Here is an 11,900-nt window from a genome sequence, read left to right as displayed (position 1 = left end):
AAGGTACAACACACAATACACAAAAGAGGGCCTCAAATTGAAAATTTGAAACGCAGAGGCATACATAAACGGCGACCTATCATTACTTCTCAAAGGCCTGCCTTTCAGACAGACTCAAGAAATGTCTCTCTGGTTATATTTACACACTTAAAATGCCCTAAAACCATGATGGTTTGAACAGTGCAGCCACATATCCATAATGATAGATGTCTGCCTCGCCTCATTCTGTATTTATAAGCTTTAAAAACTCCCATGGCATACTGACGCTTCTGCTTAGAACAGGTGGTACATTATTAAAAACTCCACACTTCTTTGGTTGTCTTTGATATTCATAATCTCATCAAGGATTCACTTTTTAGATGTAAATACCAGGAGTCGAGGGAGCTGTTACTAGGTAACACCCACACGCTCTTGCTGTCACTTTAAATTTTTTAAAACAGACAGATGTGAAAAGCGGAATAAAAGGGAAGAGCTGCGAACTGTCCGTCCCGTGGCAGGTGTCCTCTAGCAATGCAGATGGAACCCAAATGTATAATAGATTGTGATCAGTCACCGCTCAAGAAGGTGGTAAACTGCCAAAGTCTGCATTTAAAATGGGAAAATTCACATCCAGCACCCGTACGATTAGCACTGGAGCTCCTCAGGGTTGTCACACTATTAGATCACAATGCAGCTATCACCTTTTGATACATCTCCTGTGACACATTTCACTGTCCTTGCTAGTGAGCCAGGTAGCACCTCTTCTTTGACTTGCTTTTAATACCTTCCTTTTTGTCTCTTCCAAGATGATGGTATAGAAAACCTTAAATGTATAATTCAGCCAAAAAAATGAAAGTCCTGTCATATTTACTCATCTTTATGTCTTTCCAAACCTGCATGACTCCGTGTCTTCTGGGGAACACAAAGGAAGATATTATTGTTATTTGTGTTACCCTAAGAATTGTCATCTCTTCAAGACATTTTGTGTGTATATTTGATGTCCCATCTATATTATGTGTGACTTATAGTGCATGTCGGGATCTTCTCAATGGCTCAGGAGACTACAGGGCAAGATCTCTGGTGTATGAGAGACTAGCGGGTTACTGGAAAAACAGTGGTGTGATAACATATGTCACTGCCAGATCCTGGAGAGAGTTGGATGGAGGGGCATCATAGGGGGTATGTTTGTGATGTGATGTTGCCAACTAACACTGAAAATGTTCACTGCAGGTTGAATCCGCATTTAGTATGTGGATTGCTGGAGGTGACACATCGGAACACTAGGATGCAGTTGGTACAGATTAGGGGCAGTTGAGATGGATTATTGGGGTGAAAAATGACTCCGAGATGGAATTATGGGAGGGTTGGCTGGCAAAGAACAGATCCTGACAGCTGTTGGTCCTCAAGCTTCTCTCAGCAGGAGATACTCACAGACATGACCACAGACGCCTACCACAACAACAGCCAACAGGCTGAAATATTACCCTATACACAAATAGACAAGAAAAAATGACTACATAATGGTTTAGAATTACATGTGGAGCAGTTACAAAGTAGAGATGAACAGTGAACAAAACTGAAAGCGTTCATTTGGCCCAAAATCAAAAATAAATTTTCAGAAACATTTGGATAATTGGACTTAAATTCAGGGTGTCATGATATACCAGGCATAATAAAGTTCTTTGGCAATGAGCCGCCTCTCGATATTTCAGCTGCACAAAATTCTGCAACTTTTGCACAGATAAAAACTACACACAACTCTTTCTTTTTTAGAGTCATATCTACTGTATATGTAGTTTTTACTAAAACTAGCTCTCAGTGAATAGAAAAAAACACTTTAAACATTAACATAAAATGTCTCAGGAGCAGTGTTGGGGATAACGCATTACAAGTAACGCAAGTTACCTAATCAGATTACTTTTTTTCAAGTTACTAGTAAAGTAACGCATTACTTTTTAATTTACAAGAGAATATCTGAGTTACTTTTTCAAATACGTAACGCAAATTACTTTTTTTTCAATTTATTGACTGACAGCTCTCCTGTCCCCATGTTGAGAGAAATCAGATGTTACTGTAGTTCTAAAATAAATATGAATATGCATTAATTCATCTCACTCATCAAAAAAATCACAGATTCAGTATTCCTCAAAATTAATAAAAAGAATGCAACTCAGAATATGACGCAAACCTGCAATAATTAACACAATTGTCAACAACACAAATGTCCTTTATGTATTTCATCCCATTCTATTAACCAATGTCTTTGCTTCTGACCTTCGATGATCCAGTTTAACCATAATAATAAGCAAAAATTACTCTAGACGAACATTTGTGTCTTTTTTTATTGCTGAAGTGTGTTGAAATCTTCTTCTGCATTCTACTGTACGGACGTAAATGTACTTTCCCTTCAGCCTGAGGCTTATTCATTTCACTTTTGGTGTGAAAAGGCTTTTATATTTGCCAAAAAATATATATATATATATATATATATATATATGTGTGTGTGTGTGTGTGTGTGTGTATAACAATATATACATATATAAAACAAACTTGACTCTGATTCCTTTATTCAGGTTTCTTTAGGAGACCTTTCTCTCACACTGGGTCCAAAAGGCATAAGCAGTCTTTGAGGTTGCCAGATCCTTGTTTTCTATCGAGGTTCATGAGGATAGAGGTGACAGGGCTCCTTTCTGCAATTCCTATGTTTTCATGCATGCAGTATCTGGCAAAGTTGTCACGAGCTTGGCAACATCACTCTGACGGCTTCCAAACACCTTTTGATTATTAATTCATTGCAGTTTCTTGCCTGGTTTGTTTGCTAAGTAGTCTCCCTATGTGACGCGAACTTGAATCGACATGTTTGGAGTAGGCTGCCTCCATTCAATAATAATTCATCTATACATTGCCTATAAGTAAAAAAGAAAAATTGTTATAATAAAAACAGCTGGGCTGATATTAAAATGGACGAGCCGCTGCTGGTAATACATGCAACCTCAAATATATGTAAAACTTTTATCCGCAGTATTTACAGTAAATCAGCTCTTTCAGAATAGATACAAATGTAATCATATATTTGTGTCTTTCCATTTCAGATGAAGGAATTCATTCACTAGCGCAGTCTCGCTTTCCGAGCCATTATTCAACTACAAAGCAAACCATATTCATCATTGTGTTTTAATCACATCAAAAAGAAATATAGTGCTACCCCAGGGTGCTGGCAGGAATATGGAGTCCTCCATGATGTTATTGTTTCCAGCACTGCCAAACAATCTCAAAAATTGACTTAGAATAAATGTATTTTTAATATGATGACTCAACCCTTGTGAATACAGAGGCACTCTGTCAATTGTTCTTGCTGAATGCGTTGCTTTACAGATGTAATGCGGGAGTGCTTGTGATATAGCGATATTAAACCTGCGAGCGCTGCCTTTCAAACTTTGTTCCGGCTTTCCGGATAACATTCTCTTTCCTTCAGCTTAACTAAATGCTCTAACAGATGAGATGAATGCATTGGTTTACAAAGTTGGTGTGTTACTGCAAATGCTTAGTGTGTTTCTCGCGGTGATAAGATGCGCGCTAATCAGATCTTGGATGCATTTTCGTGCACTTTATATTAATGTGATTTCAGCTCAGTGCTGTTTAAAGAATATACCTGCACCTACATGAAATAATGCAATCAGACATCAGACAACAGAAAAGTATATGAACTGATTGTGAGTAGAGAAGACTGGGGCTAGTTGTCTTACAATGGGATGTTGTCTATAACTATACGATTTGAAGTCAAAACTCTAATTACGCTTGTTTTTCTGTAGTGGGTTTGCAAACACCTAGTTCAAAAGTGCATAAATTAGAATACATTTGGTCAGTTTTATCCTCCAAACATCATCTTTTATCATATCTTTGTAATAGCTTTTGGGTAAAGAACTGAGCACAAAACAATGAGCCTCGGTCTCATGAAAATGCGTATAAATAGTACGCCAAATAAAAACGAAAACTGGTGGTATTGATATGCAAAAATTGACTTTGGCGTGTATATGCTACGCACGTGTTTGGCGTGCATATAATACGCAGTTTTCGCGTGCATATGATACGAAATTTGTTGGCGTGCATATAATATGCAGTTTTCGCGTGCATATGATACGAAATTTGCTGGGTTTGCAAACACCTAGTTCAAAAGTGCATAAATTAGAATACATTTTGTCAGTTTTATCCTCCAAACATCATCTTTTATCATATCTTTGTAATAGCTTTTGGGTAAAGAACTGAGCACAAAACAATGAGCCTCGGTCTCATGAAAATGCGTATAAATAGTACGCCAAATAAAAACGAAGCAGTTTTCGTGTGCATATGATACGAAATTTGTTGCCGTGCATATAAGCAGTTTTCGTGTTCATATGATACAAAATTTGTTGGCGTGCATATGATACGCAGTTTTCTGGCGTGCATATGATACGCAGTTTTCGCGTACATATGATACGAAATTTGTTGGCGTGCATATGATACGCAGTTTTCGTGTCGATATGATACGAAATTTGTTGGCGTGCATATGATCGGCAGTTTTCGCGTGCATATGATACGATATTTGTTGGTGTGCATATAAGCAGTTTTCGCGTGCATATGATACGAAATTTGTTGGCGTGCATATGATAGCAGTTTTCACGTGCATATGATACGAAATTTGTTGGCGTGCAAATGATAGACAGTTTTCGCGTGCATATGATACGATATTTGTTGGTGTGCATATAAGCAGTTTTCGTGTTCATATGATACGAAATTTGTTGGCGTGCATATGATACGCAGTTTTCGCGTGCATATGATACGACATTTGTTGGCCTGCATATGATACGCAGTTTTCGCGTGCATATGATACGACATTTGTTGGCCTGCATATGATAAGCAGTTTTCGCATACATATGATACGCATTTACCCCACAACCCTAAACTTACCCATCGCGTAGTATATACACGCCAAAGTCAATTTTTGCTTATCAATGCCACAAGTTTTCGTTTTTATTTGGCGTACTATTTATCATCGATTAAATTAACTTCATTTCCTTGGATCTTTTTTTTTTTTTTTTTTTTTTTTCCAATACTTAAAGGTATAGGTAAACATAAACCATCCCTGAGAAATATTCACTGGAGTGACTGTGACAACTAGCCCCGAACTCCCTTACATGCTTTTCATACTATTATAGACAATTCTAACTGTATTTCAGTTTATTAACCTGCTGCCGTTGGACACAGGGCATTATAATGCTCAATTTAATTCACATCACACAAAAAATCCCCAGAACTGGAATTTCCTCCCATTACAATAAACAGGGTGCATTGTTTTCTGTCTCCAGGTGTGCTAAATTATTCACAGTCTTTCAAGTAAATAACCAAACAATGCGAGGTGGCATGTCTTAATTAGCCAATCATCCGTCAGCACACAATTACCCATGCGTCAGGTGCTCTTATTGAACGTGGCGTGCGACGACAGCGGACTTGTGTTTTGTTTGTGGCGAGCGATGCATTATTTGCGCGGCGAGGACTGTAGTTGCTAAGGGACGCCGAGGCTCCTAATGATCCTTTCAATTAAAGAGGAGCCCTGAGGCTGTAGCACAGCTGTCTGTTTAAAACGCCTCCTCTATTTATGCCCGCCTGAACCTGCTCAGCATGCGCGAGTGTTTAAGTCAATATTATTTTAGAGACTACCTCCCATCTATTATTAAGTAAATTGAGCCATCAGCGTCTTTGGCCGTTTTGAACCCTAAATGAAATCTATTTGCCAAAGGCCTGGAGGTCTGTCAGTGTGTAATACAATAATACACTGGATGGCGTGCTTGTTAAGAGAATGAATAATAATTAAAGAATAAGTCACCCCTAAATCGGAATTACGCTGTAGTTTACGTCAGATCAGTAGTTCTCAACGGGTTCTGCTTTGGAGCCCAGCTTTTACATTGGATGTGTAAATATTTTTAAATAAAAGTTTTTTATTGGCATCTGAAATTCCAAAAAGAACCTTTAACATCCATGGAACCTTTCCAGGTTCTTTATAGTGGGAAAAAAAGGTTCTTTGAATTATTCAAATGTTTTCACACTAAGACTAAAAAAATGGTTATTTTAACTTCTTTCACTGAAAGGTTTTTTGTGAAACCCCAAATGGCTCTTCTATGTCAATGCCTAATTTTGGGAGCTTAATCTTTAAAAGTGTAGTACCAAAATTGTTTATGTACAAAATGGAACAAAGATGTACAAAAACAAAGACAAAACACAAAACTGCACAAAGCCAACAAAATTCAGAAATGTGTACATGGCATACGCTCAATTTTAAAAATACATTTTAACAATAACATTTTGCTCAACACAGACCATTTTTATTATGGCTACACATTAATTTAAATTTAATAATTTTTTTTTTCCTCCAAGAAAGAGGGCTTTTCACGTCAACTGTGTTTAATTCCATGTGTATGGCTTGACTAGCTTTTACCAAATGACAGATGGATTTGACTGGAAAGTACTGCATAGCACGCTTTCATATCCATATGCACAATTCTATAGTCAGTTGCATTTCAATTCCTGTTAGCATTTTTGTCGCTACTGTTCGCGATCAGAACATTCCTGCACCCCATTTTTGGGTCACGACCCACCAGTCGAGAACCACTAATGTACATTATAAAAGTCAGTGAGGCACAGTGACTGGAAAAGCTCCAGATTAAATAAAAATAAACAAATTTCCAATGCAAAAAAAAAAGTAAGACTTTTAATAAATGTCAGCCAGGCAAAGTTAACACTCTTTATCAACTGAAAACAATTTCTAAACAACTGATTTGACATTATGTAGTTTAACTCCAGAATGAAGTAGGCAAGTGGCAATATGAACAACCCGTAACCCACAATTTGGCCCGTGCTGTCTGGCTCATCAGCGGCCTGTTAGTGCATGCAGGAAAACACTCCCTCAGACCCCATCGATCTGTTCCAAATCAATGCTTTTAAAAGCCTTACATAGCCTTTAGTTAAGAGCAAAAGCGTGCATGCTTCAAAATGACCCACCTATATTGATCAGGGTGTGGAATGAAGAGTGGATGAGCTTTTCACAGCTTTTCTCTCACTCTATATAGACTGTCCACAATTCACAGCCTGAAACATACAGTATGACAGGAATATTAGAAGACGTTTTCACCAAAAATTGTATTATGTCGTCAGTGCATGTTTTTGGTCTCTATATGAGTCATAATGTTAAATTAATGTATAATTTTAGTTAACATTTTTGAGAAGGAATTTTTTTTTTTTTAAACTCGTCATTGGATACTTCTTGTAACATCCTTTAAAAAGAAGAAAAAGCCCAAATGTATAGTATCAGATTTGGAATGTGTATTTCACAAAAAAAAAAGCCTAATTATTGAAATATATAATTTTTTTTATTAAAATTAGAGATGGCAAAATGACACCTCTATAAAAGACATTAAACATTTATGCAGTAAAGCATATTTAACAGCTGCCAACAACAGAACTAGAAGAAAGATATATTGGCAACAAATGTATCATCTGTGCAGTCAGGTCCCATTTTACAGCAATTACTAGTGATATTTTGTGTTTACACATCGAGAAAAGAGACGAAAACTCATCTCTAGCAGCCCTAAAACCCCCTTGTAAAGCAATAAAAAGATAAAATGACTCAAAATGATCAAAATGTGAGATTGGTCACAAGATGATTGGATAGTTTGGATAGTTTCGCCAGAGCTTCTTCAGTTACAAAGCTTTGAATTCAGTAAATTGTGAAATAGCATTGCGCCATGTATAAATATATACCCAAATTTAGAATTTACTGGAGGGATTAGAGAGCTTTTCAAGTCCTTGCAACCTCTTTTCATGGTTTTGTGTACAAAAACGTTGTATTACTACCCCTGTAAGCCACGGGGCCTGAGTCGCTTCTCTGATGTTTGTTGATGTCGGACTCTGCTATTCGAGCAGAAATGGGGAATCTGTGGTAATCCTGCCTTTCTTGCAAAGAGTTTACTCAATTTTGAATTTACACGTTTAATACCTTTTAAAATGCTCTTTGAACATTTTTAGCCCCTCGCTGTTCCCACATAACAGGAAAAAAGCAACACACAGTTCATAAGATGTTTTATGGAGCATACATTTAATATCTCCTCCACTTAAGAGTACTGTCCCATAATCCCCCTGCAATAAATGTTGACTTGTGCTATTTAAATTTACAATTTATCCACTGTATTATGCCCAGGAGGCGAGTGTTACAGTTATTGAGTGTTTTCTTTGAGTCAATGTGTAGCACAGTTGTGAGCAAACCAGGAAGGCACTGCACACCATTCTGCAAAGAACAGATGATAGAATAATCCATAATGGGACACAATATATGTAAAGAATATCTTGGGCACAATAAAATTGCAGATACTAAATTTTCTTTACTGATGTCTTCAGACCAGGGAGAGAATTTCATTAACTGGACCTGCAAGCATATAAAAGTGACTCTCGCATATCTATTCCAACATTTCTTAATAAAATGGGTGTGATTTATGTATTTTACGTTTAAAGAGAACATGTGCATAGCCACGAACAAAACCACTGATTCTAGAATATGCATTGCCAAATTTGCTTGAAAATCCAAAACATGATCCAAGTAGATCTAGCAAAAATGGCACAGATGATCAATGAGTGAAGATCTGGCCCTTAAAGCAAAGAAAACATTTAAATAATGTAATCAGCTGATAGGTATTACCAAAAATATTTTAAATTAGTACTTTGGCCTCTTGCACAAACATCTCACAATAAATGATAGATATGTAAAGAAAAGAATGTTTCCATACAATTTCCTTTTTAAATAGCTATAAAAAGTTGTATGCTTCCTGTAAAGTTCAGAAATAACGCTTTTTTATTTGCCATTGGTCATACTGAAAATGCGTTTAAATAAAGCAATAATAAATAAAAACACTAAATGTCATTGGATACTTCTTGTAACATCCTTTAAAAAGAAGAAAAAGCCCAAATGTATAGTATCAGATTTGGAATGTGTATTTCACAAAAAAAAAAAGCCTAATTATTGAAATATATAATTTTTTTTATTAAAATTAGAGATGGCAAAATGACACCTCTATAAAAGACATTAAACATTTATGCAGTAAAGCATATTTAACAGCTGCCAACAACAGAACTAGAAGAAAGATATATTGGCAACAAATGTATCATCTGTGCAGTCAGGTCCCATTTTACAGCAATTACTAGTGATATTTTGTGTTTACACATCGAGAAAAGAGACGAAAACTCATCTCTAGCAGCCCTAAAACCCCCTTGTAAAGCAATAAAAAGATAAAATGACTGTGTTGAATGTGAGATTGGTCACAAGATGATTGGATAGTTTGGATAGTTTCGCCAGAGCTTCTTCAGTTACAAAGCTTTGAATTCAGTAAATTGTGAAATAGCATTGCGCCATGTATAAATATATACCCAAATTTAGAATTTACTGGAGGGATTAGAGAGCTTTTCAAGTCCTTGCAACCTCTTTTCATGGTTTTGTGTACAAAAACGTTGTATTACTACCCCTGTAAGCCACGGGGCCTGAGTCGCTTCTCTGATGTTTGTTGATGTCGGACTCTGCTATTCGAGCAGAAATGGGGAATCTGTGGTAATCCTGCCTTTCTTGCAAAGAGTTTACTCAATTTTGAATTTACACGTTTAATACCTTTTAAAATGCTCTTTGAACATTTTTAGCCCCTCGCTGTTCCCACATAACAGGAAAAAAGCAACACACAGTTCATAAGATGTTTTATGGAGCATACATTTAATATCTCCTCCACTTAAGAGTACTGTCCCATAATCCCCCTGCAATAAATGTTGACTTGTGCTATTTAAATTTACAATTTATCCACTGTATTATGCCCAGGAGGCGAGTGTTACAGTTATTGAGTGTTTTCTTTGAGTCAATGTGTAGCACAGTTGTGAGCAAACCAGGAAGGCACTGCACACCATTCTGCAAAGAACAGATGATAGAATAATCCATAATGGGACACAATATATGTAAAGAATATCTTGGGCACAATAAAATTGCAGATACTAAATTTTCTTTACTGATGTCTTCAGACCAGGGAGAGAATTTCATTAACTGGACCTGCAAGCATATAAAAGTGACTCTCGCATATCTATTCCAACATTTCTTAATAAAATGGGTGTGATTTATGTATTTTACGTTTAAAGAGAACATGTGCATAGCCACGAACAAAACCACTGATTCTAGAATATGCATTGCCAAATTTGCTTGAAAATCCAAAACATGATCCAAGTAGATCTAGCAAAAATGGCACAGATGATCAATGAGTGAAGATCTGGCCCTTAAAGCAAAGAAAACATTTAAATAATGTAATCAGCTGATAGGTATTACCAAAAATATTTTAAATTAGTACTTTGGCCTCTTGCACAAACATCTCACAATAAATGATAGATATGTAAAGAAAAGAATGTTTCCATACAATTTCCTTTTTAAATAGCTATAAAAAGTTGTATGCTTCCTGTAAAGTTCAGAAATAACGCTTTTTTATTTGCCATTGGTCATACTGAAAATGCGTTTAAATAAAGCAATAATAAATAAAAACACTAAATATTCGCCCTCTTGTGCTCGAATGCGAGTTCTTTGCACATCTCCAGAGTCAGCCTGCTGTCTCTCGCTCTGTGCAACACAGCCTGATTAATTCCGTTCAGATGCGCGGAGTTTGAACCGGCGCCGTTCAGGTGTCCGAAAGCGCCATAGTTCGTGAAGCCCGCATAGAAAGGAGATGTGTAGTATAAGGGTCTGGGGGGAAAGGGGCACTGCGCTGGTGACCCGGCGGGCGATAACGCCCCTGATGTCTGTGACGCTTCGTCACTCCCCTTATCCGACGTAGCAATTTCGGCCAGAGACCACAGTTTGGGTTTGGGGGTCGGGTTTGCGGAGTGAAGAACAGATGTGGGTTTGCAGTTTTCACTGAGGGGCCTCTTGGCTTCGCTCAGCTCGTTTTGGGGAGAGGAGGTCGTGGGCACCGGAGACACAGACACTGTCCGGTTCTCTTCTTCTCCACAGTCGATGATAACACTATCCGTCGCGTCGTCGTCTTGATCTTCCGTGCGGTTTTCTGTGCAGTCATCGACAACTGCGATCAAATTATGATAGGATTATTAGCCTACTGTTAGGCATGTCTGTTAGGAACAGACACATAGCATGTAAAATATGTATAAGCCTACAATATTTGTAAAATAGACTAATAGCTTTTATAATATATATATATATATATATGCCAACGATATTTGTTCTATATAGGCTATAGGTCATACATACTATGGAACAATGACTTCTGGAAATCTATAAAAAATAAAATAAAATAGCTATAATAAATGTGAGAGGTTAAAGGTTTGTAGGAACTTTTTTGTAAAACCTGTTAGGAAAAAAAGTCTAATCAAAGGGATGCAAATTATTGTCCCCCTTTTGTTTTAAAATATTGTCGAGGCATTTTTTATTAAACGTCTGTCTTCCAAATCAAAGGCATTGCAACATACTGGGGTTATTTTGTTATCATGTGACAAGAAAAACATTCAAACAGTAAATTATATTGTACACCGTAGTTTGTCAAGGTTATTATTTAATTATTTATTTGTAAAAAAAAAAAAAAAGATTTAAAAAAAATATATTTTTCCTGAAAAGGATCTAAACCCTGTGGAAACTTATTATGATTCATGACTCAAAAGCTCCTGTATTAGCCTATTATTATTGAAAACTAGTTGTTTACAGTATGCATGGTGCAATAAAATTATTGCCTTTTTTACTTGATGGTTAAACCACAAAATTGTTCACCTTTTTGTAATCTCATACATCCTTATTTGTTATTAACATTTATTCAAACATAATATATATATATATAATGTGTTATATATATATATATATATATATA

The 11,900-nt window shown here is 36.5% G+C and overlaps 1 protein-coding gene across 1 annotated transcript in view; it reads right to left on the bottom strand.

Moving 5' to 3' along the window:
- Nucleotides 1–10,572: 10,572 nt before the first annotated feature.
- The window catches only part of irx5b (iroquois homeobox 5b), a 3,029-nt gene continuing 1,701 nt past the window's right edge, over nt 10,573–11,900 (bottom strand). The window contains exon 3 of the mRNA XM_016238602.1: nt 10,573–11,087. Coding sequence (XP_016094088.1) covers nt 10,573–11,087 — 515 coding nt within the window. The remainder of the gene's footprint in view (nt 11,088–11,900) is intronic.

The sequence above is a fragment of the Sinocyclocheilus grahami genome, unplaced genomic scaffold, assembly GCF_001515645.1.
Source record: "Sinocyclocheilus grahami isolate Dianchi unplaced genomic scaffold, SAMN03320097.WGS_v1.1 scaffold543.1, whole genome shotgun sequence".
Taxonomy (NCBI): Eukaryota; Metazoa; Chordata; class Actinopteri; order Cypriniformes; family Cyprinidae; genus Sinocyclocheilus; species Sinocyclocheilus grahami.
The sequence above is the reverse complement of the archived record's forward strand: the minus strand, read 5'-3'. Positions and strand labels throughout refer to the sequence as shown.